Here is a 20,874-nt window from a genome sequence, read left to right on the forward strand (position 1 = left end):
AATCAATCAATCAATCAATCAATCAATCAATCAATCAATCAATCAATCAATCAATCAATCAATCAATCAATCAATCGTTAGAAAAAGTACAAATCGTAACACTATTTGGACCGTGTCCTAAAGTGACCACATGAAGGACAAGCCTTCTCGCTCCATGGACTTATGCGCAAATGTTTGCAAAGTTCTTCATGGCTTCATCTGGTCCGCATCTCTCACTGTCATCTGTCCCCCGTAAAAGTGATTCGAATATAGCACGTCATTCCAGTGCGAACTGGTTGCCTCCGGAAGTCTCCGGTGTCTGCGCTCGACGTAGTTTTAGGGGGAAAAGTGGTACGGAGTGAAAAGCCGTTACGTTACTGGTATTACTTGTCGGCGGTGTAGCTCTGATGGTAGAGCGCTCGCTCGCATAGCATGCGAGAGGTACTGGGATCGATACCCAGAACCTGCAATGAATTTTTTTTCTAATTCGGAGAGAAATTGGGTTATTCGGTAAAAATGTAATCGAATATCCAAGGATATACTGCCACAAAATTTTGATGTCATAGCGTTAAGGGCCCGTGTTTCAGAAAATCCGCTGTCGGCGTCGGCGGCGTTGTCTGTGAGAGAAAAATACTTTCGAACCACGCAGGTCCTCCGCGTGGCGCATAGGCGTTACTGAACTGATTGAATATCTCTGAGTAAAATGCGTGAGAAAATTAGTAAAGTACGGCTTACACGCTACCTACTCACATGATAGCGTCGGATTTTCATTGGAGTATACGAGAGAAATTAATTTTGTTATAAGGAAACGCATACACAAACCCCTTTTCCAGCTTCCATTTGAGATTTCGCTTGGCTGTGCGCTACCCCCGGGGTCGGCCCACGCAACAAGCAGTGTTTCTACCAGAAAGCTCGCCTTAGTGCACAGCATTCACCGCCAGCGTTTCCGGGTAAATATTACGGTTATATAAGCTGCAGCTGCTTGGAAGTGTGAGAAGGAGTCCGGGATCTTTGAATGCTGTCGCGTTCCACTTCTGAAGGCAAAGCTTAAGCATCCTCCAACTTTTTCTCTCTTTCTATAACTTGCAGAAAAAGCGATCGAGTAAGTAGTTATGGTTTCCAGCTTCAATTCTTTGTGACTACAGCTAATAACTAATCACGTTCCTCGGTACTGCGAAACGCTCAAAACGCGTGTTCACAGCAGCGAGGAATATTGTGACGAAATGTTGTGGTATTACGCCCCAAAACCACGATTTGATTGCGAAACGCGTCCTAAAATAATTGACTCCAGGACGATTTTGACCACATAAGGCTCCTTAACGTGCAGCCAACGCGCGTTTTTCACTACCCCCCCCCCCGCCTTTCACCTTCTGTCTCCGCGAGGGGGATCACATCCGCGACATGAAGCTCATCGGCGCAACGACCCAGAGCCAGAAAACTGTGCAGCAACGACAATGGCCAATCTTTGAGTGTGGGGTCTGCATAACTTTTGAAATAGGAACATTTCTTCTAATGTATAGACGCACAGTAGGCAGGACAAAATGCGGCAGTTTTCAGTTGCATTGCATACGGAAGTTTACCGTGACCTTAAGAGAAAACGCCGGGTTCAAGTTAATGAAAATCGTCTTGGGAGAACACAGCCTCCTTTAAGCCGAGGCAAATTTGCACGGCGTGATGTTGATTGCTACACCATTCATTACCTACACTGAAAAAAATGTTATTGCTCAAATTGTAGACCCTAATATCAAAGGTGGTTATAGTAAGCCGCAATGGCTGCTCTGCCTTCATTCTCGCACGTGTCGGAAATTCTCTCTTAATTCTATAAGCAGGGAAAAGCGCAGTAGTTTTAACGAAAGTTTTCGCAGGGAGCGTATGCCTGCAATCTAAACTAAGTCCCCACGTGATTTGCACACACTAGGGCCTGCGAACAGTACACTGCGTCCATCCTGAAGGCGTCGCACTAGGCGGTCTTGTTTGCGCCGATCACTCAAGGTCAATGGGGCAAAGGGCATTCTACGAACCCCATTAGGGTTAATTCGGTACTTGATGTGTGTTCTGGGCCGTTTTGAGGCTCCTCATGTGCAGTCTGCCATGTTGGGTGTCAGTAATATTTATACTCCCGTCTTAGAAAATTCGGAAAAACGTTATGCTGACCTCACGCAAACCGGGAGTCAGTGGACAGTACCTTCTTTTTGTTTTTCTGACGTGGACACACGCATTATTGCTAAATGTGTTGATGTTATACGTCGTTACAGTAATCTATATGATAGGTTACGGTATGTAGATAGTGTGTTTATGTTTTTATACGCTGTGTCATGCATGTGATGAACTTCATTGCAATGTCGTCCTCTGGCGTCTACGTTGGGGTTGTCTTTTCCTTGGCAGCATCTCAGTTGCATACACAGGTTGGTTCAGCGAACACTTTCAGAAATTCTTAAAGGTTTTCAGTGGCGTATATTAAGGTAGACAGCTCGAATTGGGGGACACTATTTTCATAATCAATTGAAATGTATAATTCAAATTATCGGACCTCGGGCGGGTGGGTGCTATTAGCTTCAGGAGACGAACCGCTGTCTTGGTTCTTGAAAATCTCCGAGGCGACATCATTCGCTCCTACCCTTCTTCCCTTCCCTCAGATTGAAGACAGCGTTGTTCAGCGTAGCACGCTTCTGTTCACCGGAGAAAAAGCAACTGACGTCAGCAGCGGTTCATCAGACGTGGCCGCTGCATACCACTATGTTTGAATGAGGGGCACATTCTTCCGTTTTGCCCAGAGCGCAAAGTCTTGCCCATTCTTTGTGGCCCTAAAGGGGCGTACTCTACTGTGGTCTCGTTTTCACCGCCTAATTGTCACCCACATAATGAACTTGTCGACCGGTAACCCGTTCTTCCTGGTGAAGGAACACTTCATATGTGTTTCGCAGATGGGTATTAAGCCATTTACTTCAGCGTTGAACAGCCACGCAAAACGACACACAAAGCAAAGTGGACCCACGTCTTATGGAAACCCATGCCGCACTTGGAGCTGGCAGGGCTAGCGCCAGGTCACTCCTGAATTCGCGAGACACGAGTCACGTGGCACAGTGAAACTGCGCTTGCAGAATGACGAGTGGCGACGCGACCAATGCGGTGGGAAAGTTGCACTCGCGGAAGGCAAAGATGTAAATCATCACGTAAGACGCAAACGCGTACTTTTGCGTGGCTAGTCCCTCCAGGATTACTTTGCAGCATCGTACAATTTCAACGTCACCGCTGTTATCGCGTTGATGGCGAAAGCACGCATGTATCTGATGTCCCCCGCTCTTTCGAGGGGAGAAAGCCCACGGGTTCACCAAAGCAGAGCCTCCGGCGGCTGCTCGCAGCAAAGGCTTCACGCTCTGTCCACGTATTCGCGCGTCGACCTCGCCACTCTCGCAGTGTTTTCTAGAACATTCTAGCACAGGCGGCGCAGAAACGCGAAACAGCGCCAAGGGGGAGAGTGGCATCTAAATGTTCGGACACCACGAAGCTCTCGAACAAGAACACGTGCATCTAAAAGGGCAACGGATGGGTGCGTTTCTCTGCACACTTCCGTAATATCTTCAATAACAGCAGGCGGTAGAGTGTCACGGATGTTTCACAAATCGATTTCATCGATTGCCTTGGACCACCTGCCTCGCCTCCTCCTCAGTTACTGACCGCATTTTGTAAGACGGAAATGACGTCACACGCAGACGGGGGAGGACGGCCCAGTGGATTCGACGATCCTGAGCTATACGTATGAGGGGACGTTGCACTAGCGCATAAAAAAATGACACGGACAGGAAGACGAAAAAAGGCACACCGAAATGATTCCCGGAGAAGGGGGTAAAACTCTTAATATAGCAAGCAGCCCGTATCAAATGAGTGGTTAGGGCTTACCCTAGGTCCTTGTGTTGCATCGCGGTGCAGTGAATTGTGCTTGACGCTGGTGGTTTGGTGGCATGCCGAAGGCGAACGACGATTCATGGCTGTCGAGTTGATCGGAATCGGAGCTGTCACTGGTCGACAGCTCCGAAGAGCTGGTGCGGCTGACATTGTCACCCGAAGACTTTGTGGCAATGGTCCGGCGTGGTCATGAATCGGCTGAGCGTCTCTGCCCTTCACGGTTTTCGTTGACTACCATTTACGTCACAGGAAAGGGTTCGCTCGACTGGTCGGCCAGATGTAAATTTTGTTGTTGCGCTGTTTTGCTTGTTTAAAGTTAGTTTCGAATTTGCTGATAAATTCCACTATCTGATACGTCATAGGTGACAGGAGGGTCTCAGGAACATGAAATTGCCGTTACCCTGCTGCAGTAAATATAAAATCGCCGGAGTTGCCCTCAAAAGAGCTTTTGACGTCGACCGTGTACTGCAACACAGTACCCTGAGACCACGAGCCTTCAGCGGAAGAAGCCCGCTGGCCCAGAAAACTGGTCAAAATCCAAAGACAACAGTCCGCACATAAATAAATAAATAAATAAATAAATAAATAAATAAATAAATAAATAAATAAATAAATAAATAAATAAATAAATAAACAAATAAATAAAAAATAAATAAATAAGAAATGAAAAATAAATATGTAAACCAAATGAACCAGCTCATAGTTTACTATAAACCGGTGCGACTGTCTCGAAGGAAAATTTAACAAAAGTTCCGGTGCAATCGCTGCATTCAGAATGTGCCATAGTAGTTAGCGTACTGGTTACAAAGGCAAACGGGGCAATAAAACGTGCATTATTTATGTACCGTGATGCAACAATACGTGCAGGCAGGAACAATGGGATGATCTTATTTATCATTGTTCCATGGTTGTTAAAAGCGACCGGTGGAGAAAATGGTTAATACGCCTACCCTTCTTACACAACACGCGGTTACGTGCGGACCTTGCATTTGATACTTGGATCGATTACTTTCAAAAGGGCTTTGCAACAAACATGAGCTTCGCGCTTTCTTCAGTGCATCTCACTGCATGTCTCGGTGCACAAAAGTTTCATATTTAAGTTAGAAGGGCAACTCTGGCGCGGGGGTCGTCCGACCATTGTGGAAATCCCTTTGGACACTAGTGTTCAATTTCAAGTTACATTCGTACGCCGAGGAACAAAGTCGCCTCTATCGGGGGAATCCCTACTCCAGGTAATATTGGTCAGTGGAGTCCGAATATATATTATACGTGCGTGTGGTCGTTAAAGGACGTATGCATGCGTTTCTGTATATATTCACAATGCAAAAAATGATGCTTTTTCCGTTCCATAAGCGCAACCTGGCCTTCTGAGGTAAGTTTGAGTAGTCTCGTGGTCAAGCCCACACATGAACTTTCAAAGAGCCAAAGTTTACCTATCAAAATGATCAAAATTTTATTTGCTAGGTAAAAAAGAAACGCGCTCGAAACACACAAGAATACTCTGTGAAGACAACACAGATAGGAGGTTAGTTCCTGTTATTCTTTGGGCTGAGTGCAAAGAACATTTAATACCATAATTAAGCAGATACGAATCCAAGAAGCGACTTTTCGATGTCGCCAACACGACACCGTGCCCAGTCACTTCATACTAAGCTTCCGGTGGCTTCATTCGAGCGTTCGCTCGGTTTTAAATCGACGAGACACTTTAAAACTTCCAGGAGTTTTGCTGCCACCACTCCTCCCACTCTTCCTGCTGGACGACTTGGAGCTCTCCATGCTTCCGGTCTTGGGCTTCTTGCGTACTATGCTCTGTGCGAGGGTTCGTTTCATGTGATCCATGGACATCCTGCTGGACTCTGATGCGCGCCTGGCCACGATTCGTGCTTCTTCCACCACTGTCGTGCGTGGCAGGACGCGAATGACGAGAAGGGAGACGAAGAGGAAAAGTCCCGAAACGGCGAATACCACGTCTTCGTGTCCGGCTGGCTTCAGGACGAGGGTCATTGCTGCGCACATGGCCGCGATACGCCCGAAGGCAAACGCCCAGCATGCGACACCAGCGCGCACTGACGATGGAAAAAGTTCCAGGACGTAGGTGAGACAGTGTACAAAGATTACGTTAGAGACGCCCTTGGAGAGGACGAGTAAGGCCTTGCTGATCATGACGAAACCAGCGCCCACCGCCACACTCAGCGCGCATTGTATAAAGCCCGTCAACAGGAAGCATAAACTGAGCACTTTGACGAGGGCGACGCCGGTCATAAGGAAGTGCATCCCTGCGTACGTCGCCATTGTGACGACAACCGTGAGGAACGGGATCCAAATTTCGTTATAGTGAGCCGTCGAGAAGGCATCGAGGTAAAAAATAAAAGATATGGAGAAGCAAACGGCAAACATCGCCAACGCACGACGCCGGAGGGAGCGATAGTCGACCAAGTCTTCCACATCCGCACCATCGCGACTTGCGTGGTTCCTGATCTGTTCTCTCAGCTTCTCCACGAGACAGGCCGTGACAGGAAGTGGGACATTGTTGGTTTTGGCAGCCTCCATCATGAGTGCTTCGGCCGCGTCCAGTCTTCCTTTTGCGACGAGCCAACGGGGCGACTCTCGGGCAATAGACAAAGCCGGGAGCAGGAGAGCCGTCGGGGCCAGGAATATGACCTGCTTCAGACGCCAGTCGATGACCATGGGTTTGATGATGACACTCCAAACCTCACACGACGTCAGGCCCAGAGCCGCCAGGAGGAGCACTTGCTGCGGCCTGTGCGCGTGCGTCATCACCTCGAACGGTATGAGGCAGGAAAAAATCGCGTGTACCGTGACAATGGCCCCGGTAAGGACGCGCACCACAGCGTAGCTGACATATTTTGTCGCCGCGAAGGTGCACACCGTGCAGGTGACTACTGCTGCGGCGGAGGACAGTAGCATGAGTCTCCTGCCGACGTAGTCAACGAAGGCTCCGGCTAGGATAAGGGAAACTACTGCAGCGGCGTTTTGCAGGGCGACGAGGGTGGCTGGCAGCAAACGTTGGTCGCACACCATGTTCCAAGAGCTCACCGCAGTGGCCTCGGCCGATCTAACGTCGTAGTCCCACTCTTCACAGGGCAAGTCGCGTGGGTCGCTGGTGTTTTGCAAACATCGGCTTTGCCACTCGTCGGCCACGGTTGGTACAGCGCCGATATTGCGAGGCTCAGCGGAATCGCCGTGTTCAGCGCGTGGCTTGCAGCGTTCGTAAATGCGGCAGCGGCTGAAGCGTCCATCGGCTTCGATCGGTATGGCAATATTCTTCCAATCGGCTGCAGAGATGTTGAAACCGGCGAGTGGCTTGCACCAATGGTCGACGTCACCAGTGATAAGGGAAATCACCACGGTTTGGCAATTAGCCGAGAAGACTCCTAGAAGAATGAGGACGAGCATCCTCTTCTGGAAAGGGCCATGACCAAACGCTTCCTCGCAGTCAAACGACTCGCTTGTTCGGAGATCGGCGCCGGCCAGTCGGTGGGGTAGGAGGACGTCCATCGCCCTGTTCTCAAGGGTGGGTCACCGGGTTTAGTAGTCCTGAACAGTATTGGAATAGAAGGTTTTCACTGAACGCCAGCTGTGCGGACCTGCCAAAAAGGATTCTTCTTCTTCATCAGTGCGAGCACTTCACGCACTGTCAGAGTGTCGCGCGCCTTTGCACGGCGTTGGCATCTCCGTTTACTACTTGGCGAAGAAAAAATTGTTCATTTCACTTTATCCTTTAATAATTAGATTACCATGTTTATCCTAGTAACCTATCCTATTAGTAGGTGTGCTGCTATCTAAGAACTATGCCGTGATTGTCCGAAAAAAAAAATATCCGTTGGAACTCCTTTCATGATTTCACGTGGCCTCGTCAGGCAAAGTGTGCCTTTTGCCACGTCACCCTGGACAACCTTTTCGTTGTCTTAAATAAATTCTGAATGAATGAATGAATGAATGATTAATGCAAACGTTCATGGGTATAGCACTGAAGCGATGTGTAGGGACAGGTGGTCTTGCCTAATTTTTTACTTCTATGTAGTCGATTCGTTCAATTTTCTGGTAAGGATATCTTCACGTTTCTGTTGCTCAACGATCCACACTGAATGAGCGCTAATGCCCCCTTCATTACACTACTTTCTTCACACTCGACTGTTATTGATGCTGGCTTTTCCGCTTCTCTGTAGCTTACTTCTCAAATTTTATGCTGGCGACAAGTGACCCCATGGCTCTTCTTTTGCTTATCTATCCGGGAACCTGCACAGTGGCGCATACCCATTCTGGGGGACGCTCACATACTTAGTTTCACATTTGCATTTGCACATGCCGAATGGGCGAAGCGGAATATTCGGGCACATATCCAGTGACACATGCCCAGTTGCACATATTCAGGGGCCTTTGTCTATCCTTGCAGATGTATAATCATACCCAGTGGCATATACGAAATGGCCCAAGTGGTCTACTCGCAAATTACCCATTCGGAGGTAGAACGAAATCGCACACATACTCAGCAGCCAAGAGGGATGAGGGAACATTCCTAATGTGAGACAGCAGAAAAGACGGTCGGTAAAGCTTTGCCTGGGGCCTGCTACTCTGCGCAGGGAAAAGTAAGAAAAGGAAAGGCCATGTTGACGTAATTCATGTTGATCCAGGCAGACATGCTGGATCAGTATGTCTGCCGTATGATCTGAGAGAGAGAAAGAGAGAGAGAATAATGGAAGCTGAAGTTGGTAGGCCTGCTGTACTGCATTGAGATTTACTGCACTGAAATTGACCTTAAAGATGAGTTGTTTCTACGTCCATTAGACATTTCATGTCGCAATGGAGGTCTGGTAGTGGAAGACCATGCGACATCAGCGCTTACTTTCAGGCATTAGTAGCAGCGGCCGCCGACGGGTGGAGCCACCTTCCTCTCTTCGTCGCTGTCATCAGCTACGCCGAAAACTTTCGAGATGTTTGCCAATGACTACGTATTAACTCACCACTCCTCTCTATCGTGCCTCCGGGCCTTTAGAGTATGCAAATAAATATCTGAATGAAGGCAGTGGGGTATTTCGTGCAACTCTAATGAGTATTTGAATCGTCTAATTTCTTTGACCTCGCTTTTGCGAACTGTGGCAGAGTTTCTTGAATTGTTTAAGTGGTCTTGTGCTCATATCCCAAGGCAGACTCATGACAAGGAGGAGTAAGCCGGGTAGGGGGAGCTGAAGTGAATGAACGTCAGCAAAATTTAACGCTAACCTTCCTCCTCCTCACCTACAGATTGGATGGTCGCGTGAGATTAAGGTATCGCACCGTGCGAGAATGACGTTTTGAGGTGTCTTGTCGACAGGTAGCCCGTACTTCCTGGCGATCGCATACTCGATATGTGTTTCGCACATGGGCGTGGCACTTATATCAGCGTTGAACAACCACGTAACACGACACACACAACTAAGTGGACGCACGTCTCGAGGAAACCCATACCACTGTTGTAGCTGGCAGTGCTGGCTTCAGGTCGCTCCTGAATTCGCGAAACACGAGTCACAATGAATAGGCGCTTTCAGAATGGCGAGTCGCAACACGACTAATGCGGTAGAAATGTTTCACTCGTGGAACGGAAAAATATAAATCATCACATAAGACACAAACGCGTACTTTCGTGCGGGTAGTCGCTCCAAGATTATTTCGCCGTGTTGCACAATTTAACTTCACCGGCGTTATCGTGTTAATGGCTAAAGCCAACGTGTATTAGGTGCCCGCCGCTCTTTCGAAGAAAGAAAGCCCACGGGTTCACCAATTCAATTGTGGGCTTTACGGGCCCAAACCACTTTCTGATTATGAAGCACGCCGTAGTGGAGGACTCCGGAAATTTCGACCACCCGGGGTTCTTCAACGTGCACCTAAATCTAAGTACGCGGGTGTTTTCGAATTTCGCCCCCATCGAATTTCGCCCCATGTGGCCGCCCTGGCAGGGATTCCATCCCGCGACCGTGTGCTTAGCAGCCCAACACCATAGCCCCTGAACAACCATGGCGGGTGCGGGTTCACAAAAGCAGAGCTTCGGCGGGTGCCCGCAGCCGTATCCGTATTCCCTATCCGCATCCGTATCCGCAGCCGTGTTCACGTATTCGCGCGCCGATTTCGCTACTATCGCGATTTTTTCTAGTACATTCTAGCCCAGGCCATGCAGAAACGCGAATCCGCCAAGGGGAAGCCTGGCACCCAAATCTTCGGACACCACGAAGGGGGTGAAACACTCAATATAGCAAACGGCCCGTATCAAATCAGCGGTTAGGGCTTACCCTAGGTCTTTGTGTTGCATCGCGGTACAGTGCGCTGCGCTTGGCGCTGGCGGCATGTCGAAGGGCGAACGACGATTCACGGCTATTGGATTAACTGGAATCGGAGCCATCGGAGCTGTCACTGCTCGACAGCTCCGAAAAGCTGGTGCGGCTTACATTGTCACCCGCACACTTTGTGGCAATGGTCCGGCACGGTCACGAATCCGCTGAGCGTCTCTGCCCTTCGCTGTTTTCGTTGACCGGCATTTACGTCACACGAAGGGGTTCGCTCGACTGCTCGGCCAGATGTAAATTTTGTTGTTGCGGTGTTTTGCTTAGTTAAAATTAGTTTCTAATTTACCGAGGAATTCCACTATCTGATATGCCATACTTTACAGGAGAGTTTCAGAAAAAATGAAATTACCGTTACCCTGCTGTAGTAAAAATAATATCGCCGGAGTTGCCCTCAAAAGAGCGTTTGACGTTGAACGTGTACTGCAAGCACGTTCAACGTCAGAGCACGGGCACCCCGCAGGGGCGTCTGCGTCAGCAGGCGTTTGGTGTGTTGCGCCACCACGTACCCGAGCACACGAGGGTTGGACCCTCCCGCGTGTAGCCGTGCGCGGCTTCGCCGTGTCTGGGGAAAAGGGGATCCTGGGGGTTGAGCCGATGCTGGGTGTTTGGACCTTTAAGGCCCCCCGGCGGAGGCCACACACCCCTTAGGCGTCTGCTTCACATAGACGGCACCCCCGGACTGATCCACCTGGGGGAAATCGGCAGTCATCTTTTCCTGTCCTCCTCTCCAATCTTCGTCTTTCTCTCCCACTTTTCCATCTTTCCTGTGTTCTCTTCACTTCTTATTACTTCCGTATTTCCTGGCGGCTAGGGTTAACCGTGTGTAATATATCCTCCCTTGGGTATATATATATTAGGTTATAGCGGCGATGCATGGCTGGCGTCTGCAGGTATCCTTCCAACCTTGTAGCGTCCCCTTGTTGGGCTCGGTGGTGGGTGGCCACCATCGCCGCCGAATTTCCCAGCTCTATATGGCAAATAACTTTCCTCCGCTACCTGATCGCTCCCCGAAGAGGGGGCGCACCGATGAAACATTCACTTTCTTCATGAAGCCAAAACAATCTTTTCCAAAGTACCACGTTGTACATAGTCAGCACGATAAGAAAACCATCCGAATGATCTCACCATTTGTTGTAGCGAAATCTCTCACTGAAGCAATTGGCCCAGGCTATAAAGTAACGAAGATGGGAAGTGGCGATCTTCTTCTCGAACTCCGCGACAAAGTGCAGTATGACAAACTGTCGAAAGTTGTAGCATTTGGGGAAATTCCCGTCTCAGTGGGCCCACACAGATCAATGAACACAGTGCGAGGGGTCGTGTCAGAAGATGACCTCCTCGAACTGAGCGAAAGCGAACTGCTTGAAGGATGGCAAGACCAGAACGTAGTCAAAGTTCAAAGAATAACCTTGAGGCGAGATGACAAGCAATACCTACCAAACACATAATCATTACTTTCGGAACCTGCAACCTACCTAAAACAATAGAAACCGGTTACTGTAAGCTTCGCGTCAGACCGTATATCCCAAATCCGCGTCGATGCTTCAAGTGTCAGCGCTTTGGGCATGGGTCGCAGAACTGCAGCGGACGTGCTACTTGTGCCAAGTGTAGTTCTTCCGAACACGCTTCCGACATCTGTACATCAACAAACCACTGTGCCAACTGTGAAGGAGACCACCCCGCCTACTCGCGATCATGCCCTGCTTGGAAAAAGGAGAAACAAACCATAGAACTAAAAGTAAAACTGAACCTATCATTTCCAGAGGCACGTAAGCGCTTCGCATTCCAAAATCAGTCCAGTCCTTCCTACACCGATGTGGCGCGCCGGGGGGCAGCGCTACATCTTCAGGCGGCCGCGCAAGTCACACGGAGTGTGACGGCGGTTACGCCATCAGCCCCCCTGGTGGGAGCAGCCACGGCTCTTCCGCCCCCTACGACGAAGGGCCAGCAGACCTCCGAGCCTGCCGGTCCCAGGGCCACTGCTCGCGCATACAGGCCCGAAAAACCCCCGCGCGTGCCCGCTGAGCGGGCGTCATCCAGCGCCTCTGACGAGGCGATGGATGTAACAAAAACTTCTCCGGCGTCTCAGACGCCGAAGGCACGGCGTTGCTCCCTGGAGCGCGCCAACAAAAAAGAAATACCCCGCATCAAGGGGCCTGGAAAGGTCCCTTGAACCAACCTAAGTGATATCTCTTGACACACAGCGCATAAACACAAACAAGATGGATACACAAATATTACACTGGAACGTGAGAGGCCTGATCCACAACCTCGATGATGTCAGAGAACACTTACACAAATACAATCCAAAGGTGCTGTGTGTTCAGGAGACACATCTTAAATCTACGCATACAAACTTTCTTAGGCAATACGCTATTTTCCGGAAGGACCGAGATGATGCTGTTGCATCGTCCGGCGGTGCAATAAGAGTAGACAGAGGCGTTGCTTGTCGGCAACTGCAACTCCGAACTCCTCTTGAGGCAGTTGCTATCCAAGCTGTACTATTCAATAAACTAGTTACTATCACGTCCGTATACATCCCCCAAGTTATCAACTCTCTAGCACAACATTTCAAAGCTTTATTGATGAGCTGCATCACCCTTACATATTCGTCGGTGATCTAAACGCGCATAACCCACTGTGGGGCGACTCTCGCTGTGATGCGAGAGGACGGCTTGTAGAAAACATCCTGTTCTCTTCAAGTTCCTGCTTGCTGAACAAGAAAAAGCCAACATTTTACAGCTCGACACACAGAACATTTTCTTCGATAGATCTATAAGCACAGCGTCTAGTACAATTATGCCATATCTGGAGTGGGATGTCATTAATAACCCTTATGGAAGTGATCACTTCCCCATCGTTGTAAACCTTAAAAAACAAAGTGAGTGTCATGCACATCTTCCTGGATGGAAAGTTGACTCAGCCGACTGGATAAAGTTTTGCGAAGTAACACAGCTGCCCTGGAATAATATCTCTGAAGTTAGCTTATACGACGCAGTAGCATACATAACAGCGTCCATTATTGAGGCTGCATCAGTATGCATTCCCCAAACAAATGGGTTGCCCTCGAAACGACGTATTCCATGGTGGAATGAGGAGTGTAGGGAAGCCAGGAAAAAGCAGAACAAGGCTTGGAGCCTCCTCCGTAACTCCCCAACCACAGAGAATCTGATTAATTTCAAGGCGATGAAGTCGCAAGGTAGAAGAACGCGCCGCCGCGCTAAATGAGAAAGTTGGAAAAACTACATAAGCAGCATTGACTCGTATACAGACGAACGAAAAGCCTGGAACAGGGTTAACAAAATAAAAGGCCGAGAAACTCATCCCTTACCTCTATTAAATACACAAGGAGACACTCTGGAGGATCAGGCCGATTGTCTAGGAGCACATTTCGAGCACATCTCTAGTGCATCTCATTACACGGATACATTCCTAAAATACCAGCGACTAGCAGAACAGATGAAATTGGATTGGAAGAGCTCATCCAATGAAGCATACAATCGTCCATTTGGAATGGCTGAGTTCCAAGCCTCACTGAACTGCTGCAACAAGTGCGCCCCAGGAAGTGACAGAATAATGTATGAGATGATCAGACACCTACACCCTGAAACCCAAGAAACACTACTGTCACTCTTCAATTCTATGTTCGCCGCAGGCTACATTCCGTTTACCTGGAAAGAAGCAATCGTAATCCCCATTCTCAAAGAGGGCAAGGACATTTCCTCACCCGACAGTTATAGGCCTATAGCTCTGACAAGCTGTATATGCAAATTATTTGAGAAAATGATTAACCGTCGCCTCATCTATTTTCTTGAACGCAACAAGATACTCGATCCCTTAGAATGCGGTTTTAGAGAGGGTAGATCCACAACAGATCACCTTGTCCGCATCGAGACAAATATCCGTGATGCCTTTGTCCACAAACAGTTTTTCCTGTCCGTATTTTTAGATATGGAGAAGGCATACGACACAACCTGGCGTTTTGGAATCCTCCGTGATCTGTCTGAAATGGGAGTTCGAGGCAACTTGCTATGCGTCATTCAGAGTTACCTCTCGGATCACACTTTCCGTGTTAGAGTTGGTAACGTTCTGTCTCGTCCATTTACGCAAGAGGCTGGTGTTCCACAAGGAGGTGTGCTGAGCTGCACTCCTTTTATTGTCAAAATGAATTCCATCCAGACTATCATACCACGTAGTATGTTTTATTCTATATATGTATATGATATCCAGATAGGTTTTAAATCATGTAATCTAAGTATCTGTGAGCGACATGTACAGCTTTGCATAAATAAATTGTCTAAGTGGGCGGACGAAAATGGTTTTAAGCTAAATCCGAGAAAAAGTACCTGCGTCCTGTTCTCTAATAAGAGAGGTATACTGGCGGAACCCGTAATCAATCTCAATGGAGAACGGTTATCTGTGAGCTGTGAACACAAATTCTTAGGGATCCTTCTAGACAGTAAGCTAACCTTTGTGCCACACCTGAAGTATCTTAAGGCAAAGTGCCTCAAGACTATGAATCTTCTGAAGCTGTTGTCACGCACAGCTTGGGGAAGCGGCAAGAGATGCCTAATAAAGCTGTACAAAAGTCTAGTATTAACACGCCTTGACTATGGCGCCATAGTCTATAATTCTGCAGGAGCTAGTACTTTAAAAATGCTACATCCTGTCCACCACTTAGGCATCCGCCTTGCTACAGGTGCCTTTAGGACTAGCCCTGTGCAAAGCCTTTATGCCGAATCTAATGAATGGTCCCTATACTACCAAAGGACATATTTAAGTCTTTCGTATGCCTTTAAGGCAAAATCAGTTGTGGATCATCCATGTCATTCAATTATTCACGACTCCTCCACGGCCAGGCTGTTCCGTAACCGCCCAGGTGTCCGGCCTCCTCTGTCCCTCTGGTTGGAAGCACTCTCAGAAAAAACAGGGGTCTCTCTTTTCGAGAATGTCTTAATGGCGCCCTCTCGGCTTCCACCGCCTTGGGAGTGGCAAACTATCCAATGTGACATCTCTTTCTTAGAATTACCGAAACAAGCACCTGAGGCTCACATACAGTCACATTTTTTTGAACTTAAAGAGAAGTATTCCTGTGACGAATATTACACAGATGCTTCGAAGTCTCCTGCTGGTGCTGCTTACGCAGCTCTCGGACCCTCATTTTCAACATCAGGGCCAATAAACCCACACACCAGTATCTTTACGGCAGAAGCATACGGTGTACTTACGGCTATTAAACACATAAGGCGCAGAAATGTCGCTAAGGCTGTTGATTTACAGACTCACTAAGTGTCGTGAGAGTGCTGATTGGCTTACGAAAGCATCAGAATACCGTTTTGAATGAGCTGTATAGTTTGTTGTGCTCCGCATATATCTGCAACCAAGCGATTATCCTATGCTGGGTACCTGGCCATAAAGGTATAAAAGGCAACGTAGCTGCTGACGAAAACGCTACGTCAGTGAGTTTTAGCGACACAGATGGAAATATCCCCATTCCTGCCACAGACCTAAAGCCTTTTCTGCGCCGTAAATTGAGGAAACATTGGCAAGCAGAGTGAGATAGACAAACATTTAATAAGTTACATATTATAAAACCAAGATTGCGGAATTGGATAAGTGACAAAACAGCACGGTACAAAGAAGTACTTCTTTGCCGATTAAGAATAGGACACACAGTACTCACTCCTACCTCTTGACTGGCGGGGACCCTCCTACTTTTAGTAGATGCGGCGATGGCCTCACAGTCATCCATGTTCTTATCCAGTGCCCTGCAACAGAAACGGAGAGGAAAAAGTATTTCCTTTCTGCATATCGCGAAAATATACCTCTCCATCCTGCATTTTTTCTTAGTGACGAACCGTTTTTCAAACTGCGAACAGTCTTAGATTTTTTAGACGAAACTGACATCCTGGAAATCATTTGGCCAGGCAATTTTTTGCACGTGACTAACAGCCCTGCACTCAAGGGCCCTCTTAAAACTCTGGTGTCAGTGTTGTTTTATTGCACAATTTTTTAACGACAGCCCATGCCATAGCCCACATCACTGCCTCGTCACCGTCATTATTTTAGCAACTATATATTCTATGCCACTTACAGCTACAGATTTTAGGCCCTTTTTCAGCCATATCACATCTAGCATGATGAGTTCATTGTGCATGTCATCCACAATACATCGTCAACATTACCACCTGTCATGGCGCTCTTTGGCCAAACCTGGCCCTTGTGCCATAAAACACCACAAATCATCATCATCACCGAGAGCACGCTGCAAGAAGCCGTCGACGCGATCGAAGACCAGCTAAACGGTTCCGGTTTGATCTGCTCACCGACCAAGTCAGAACTGCTTGGTGAGCAGTTCGAGCAAGCATACTTAACAAGAGCGAACCAAGAAGACTTACCAAGAAAACTTAACAAGAGCGAAGCGAGGCATTACGAGGCTATCAAGATCGTGACGAGGAACGGCCAACTGATCCCGGAGGTGGACAAATTCCGGGTGCTCGGCATGATTATGCACAAGTGACGGGGCAATGGCGAGACCATTTCCCGCTTCACAGCCAAGATTACCAACGCAATGCGTCTCATCAGGCGGGTCGCAAACCACAATGCCGGGATGAAGGAGCAAAGCTTGATTCGGCTTCTGCAATCACTCGTAATCAGCCACGTCACCTACGTTGCAGCCTCTCACAACTGGTTGCAGTGTGAAAAGAATAAGATCAATGCCCCAAAACGACGAGCTTACGAGGCGGCGCTCGGACTATTAAAGTGTATGAACACCAACAAGCTCCTGAGCCTGGGGGTACACAATAACCTCGAAGAAATTGCGGAAGCGCAAAGGACCGCCCAGTTGGAGCGGCTCTTGATGACCGAAGCCGGCAGGTGCATACTTCAATACTTGGGCTTCACGCCCGGGGCGAAAAAGGCGAGTAGCGACGTTCCTGTCCCGGACAGGACCCGGCGAGGGATTCGGGTAGACCTCGATCATGCCGAAAAACGTTAACCCGGAGTTCAACAAAGAAAGAAGAGCGGCGAGGGCCAACGTCGTTATCACCTTTCACGCAAAGGACGAGCACGCAAGGTTCGCGGATGCGGCAGAATATCAGGGAGACAGCGCGGCGTTCGTAGCTACTGTCATCGAGGCGTCGTCCGGCGCGCCACGAGGGCAGCGGCGAGCTTACGGGTCCGAGAGGCGTGTCAGGCAGGAGGAGGTGGCCATTGCCCTGGCCATTGCCGACCCCGGGTGCCAGACAATGTTGTGGGATTCGCGAAGTGCAGTGCGGAATTATGCCAAGCGCAAAGTTTGTGGTGAGGCTGTGCGCGTTTTGTGCTCTACTGACCTGCAATGAGCGAATAGGTATGTTAAAATCAAGTGGTTCCCGGCGCACGCGGGCAACGATGCGTCGGAGAAGCACGATCACCACAACGAGACGGCAGACGTAGTGGCGCGAGCGCTAACCAATCACGCCACTGCAACCGACCGTCCAACATTGTGCAGTGCCAAGGACCACATGACGACGTTCAACGAACTTAAACAGTTTCACCGCCTGGCTCGAAGCACTTTCCCACCCCCGCACACGGGGTTGAACCGAGCGGAGGTGGTGCTGTTCAAACAATTACAAACTGGTTCCTTACCCATCCCAGTGTTAATGAATCATCTTTACTCGAAAGTATATCAGGGATGTGTGCTTCGTGCGCCAGCGGGAGAGGGCCACCCTGACGCACATCCAGACTTCGACAAGTTCAACGATTCCGACGCAGCCCACGAAATCCAAACCTGAGCCATCCAGCAGGTCTCGGCGGCTCTTGAAAGACAAAGGTCGAGCGAAACCGACGGGACTGTCCCCCTCAGGGCGACCGACCGCGGGAGTAACAAGCGCTGGAGTTGAGTAGAGACCACCTGCTTTGAAGACGTCCGGGTCCCGCGTCGCGGCGCCATTTAGTCGTGGTGTCATTGTGCAGGCGGCTAGATAAAGTTGTTTCTCTCTCTCATTGAATGACTCGGTGCACATTAGTTTTATATATAACTTACTAGGGGAACTCCGGCGCGATGGTAGTCCGACAATTGTCGAGATCAGTTCGGACTGTATTCTTAAATTTGAAGTTACATTCGTAGGCCGAGGAACAAAGTCGCCTTTATCGGGGAATCCCTAATGCATGTAATTTTGGTCAGGGTAGTACGTAAATGTATCTGCACGTGGTCAATATATCATGTGTGCATGCGTTTATATGTATATTCACAATGCAAAAAAACATGCTTATTTCCATTCCCAATGTGCGGCCCGGAATTCAGAAGTATGTTTCGGTAGCCTCGTGGTCAAACACACACATCAGCTTTCAAAGGTCCAATGCTTTAGCTAGACAAAGGATGAAATTATATTTTCCCGATATAAGAAACACTCACGAAACAAACAAAAACACCCTGTGCCGTCAAAACAGAAAGGAATTAAGTTAGAACATAAGTTCGTGATTTTCATTTTAGGAGTGCAAACGAACATTTAAAAGCATAATTACAGCAGACCATAACACAAGAAGCGACTTTTTGATGTCGCGAACAGTATATCGCGCCCAGTAATTTCATACAAATTTTCCGGTGGCATCACTCCAGCATTGGGTTGGTTTGAAATCGACGAGACACATTAAAAATGTCAGGACTTTTGCTGCCACCAGTCCTCCCGCTCTTCCTGGTGGATGACTTAGAGCTCTCCAGGATTCCGGTCTTGGACTTCTTGCGTAATATCCTCTGTACGAGGGTTCGTTTCATGTGATCCATGGACGTCCTGGAGAAGTCCGAAGCGCGCCTTGCCACGATTCGTGCTTCTTCCACCACTGTCGTGCGTGGCAGGACGCAGATGACGAGAAGGGAGACGAAGAGGACAAGTCCCGCAACGGCGAACACTAGGTCTTCGTGTCCGGCTGGCTTCAGGACGAGGGTCATTGCCGCGCACATGGCCGCGATACGCCCGAAGGCAAATGCCCAGCAGAAGACACCGGCTCGCACTGCCGATGGAAAGAGTTCCAGGACGTAGGTGTAACAGTGTACAAGGATTACGTTAGAGACACCCTTGGACAGGACGAGTAAAGTCTTTGTGATCATGACGTATCCACCGCCCACCGCCACACTCAGCGCGCATTGTATGGAACCCGTCAAGAGGAAGCACACGCTGAGCACTCTGACGAGTGCGACGCCGGTGATCAGGAAGTGCATCCCCGCGTACGTCGCCAGTGTGATGACAACCGTGAAGCACGGGATCCAAAATTCATTATACGCCGCTGTCGAAAAGGCGCCGAGGTAAAAGATAAAAGACATGGAGAAGCAAACGGCAAACATGGCCAACGCTCGACGCCGGAGGGAGCGATAGTCGACCAAGTCTTCCATATCCGCACCTTCGCGATCTGCGTTGTTCTTGATCTGTTCTCTCAGCTTCTCCACGAGACAGGCTGTGACAGGAAGTGGGACATTGTTGGTTTCGGCAGCCTCCATCATGAGTGCTTCGGCCGCGTCCATTCTTCCTTTCGCGACGAGCCATCGGGGCGACTCTCGGGCGGTGGACAAAGCTGGGAGCAGGAGAGCCGTCGGGGCCAGGAACATAACCTGCTTCAGACGCCAGTCGATGACCACCGGTTTGAGGATGACACTCCAGACCTCACATAACGTGAGGCCCAGTACCGCCAGGAGGAGGCATTGCTGCGGCCTGTGCGCGTGCGTCATCACCTCGAACGGTATGAGGCAGGTAAAAATCATGTGTACCGAGACACTGGCCCCGGTAAGGAAGCGCACCACAGCGTACCACACGTAATTTGTGGCCGCGAAGGTGCACACCGTGCAGGCCACTAACGCTGCGGCTGAGGACAGGAGCATGGCTCTCCTTCCGACGTAGTCAACGAAGACTCCGGCCAGGATGAGGGCAACGACCGCGCCGGCGTTCTGCAGCGCGACAAGAGTGGCCGGAAACAAGCGTTGTTCGCACACCATGTTCCAAGAGCTCACCGCACTGGCCTCGGCCGTCCGAACATCGTAGTCCCACTCTTCACAGGGCACGTCGCGTGGGTCGCTGGTGTTCTGGAAGCATCGGCTGTACCACTTGTCGGCCCCGGTTAGTACAGCGCCGCTCTTGCGATGCTCAGCGGAGTCGATGTGGTCAGCGGGTGGCTTGCATCGTTCGTAAATACGGCAGCGGCTGAAGCGTCCATCGGCCTCGATTGGTATGGCAATATTCTTCCAATCGGCTGCAGAGATGTTGAAACCGGCCAGTGGCTTGCACCAATGGTCGACGTAACCTGTGACAAGGGAGATCACCACGGTTTGGCAATTAACCGAGAAAAGTCCCAGAAGAATGAGAACGAGCATCCTCGTCTGGAAAGGGCCGTGACCAAAGGCTTCCTCGCAGTCAAAAGACTCGCTTGTTCGGAGATCAGCGCCGGCCAGTCGCTGAGGGAAGACGACGTCCATCTCCTGGTTCTCAGATGTCGCTCTTCTGGTTTAGTATTGTTTTGCCGTATCCAAAGAGACGATTCAAAGAGACGAGAGCTAGCGGTGCGGAGGGGCCGAAACGAACACTTCTTCTTCGTCAGCTCGCGCACTTCACAGTCTACCACAGTGTCGCGCGCCTTTGTACGGCGTTTGCATCTCCGCTTTATACTTGGCGAACAAAAA

At 49.4% G+C, this 20,874-nt stretch overlaps 2 protein-coding genes across 2 annotated transcripts; both read right to left on the reverse strand.

Annotated features, from left to right (window-relative positions):
• Positions 1 to 5,550: 5,550 nt before the first annotated feature.
• Positions 5,551 to 7,404, reverse strand: LOC135912218 (solute carrier family 22 member 7-like). The gene has a single exon (XM_070527659.1). It carries the CDS (start codon positions 7,402 to 7,404, stop codon positions 5,551 to 5,553), a length of 1,854 nt encoding a protein of 617 aa, XP_070383760.1.
• An 11,412-nt stretch (positions 7,405 to 18,816) lies between these two features.
• LOC135912219 (solute carrier family 22 member 7-like) lies at positions 18,817 to 20,670 on the reverse strand. The gene has a single exon (XM_070527660.1). It carries the CDS (start codon positions 20,668 to 20,670, stop codon positions 18,817 to 18,819), a length of 1,854 nt encoding a protein of 617 aa, XP_070383761.1.
• Positions 20,671 to 20,874: the final 204 nt, after the last annotated feature.

The sequence above is a fragment of the Dermacentor albipictus genome, chromosome 10, assembly GCF_038994185.2.
Source record: "Dermacentor albipictus isolate Rhodes 1998 colony chromosome 10, USDA_Dalb.pri_finalv2, whole genome shotgun sequence".
NCBI lineage: Eukaryota > Metazoa > Arthropoda > Arachnida > Ixodida > Ixodidae > Dermacentor > Dermacentor albipictus.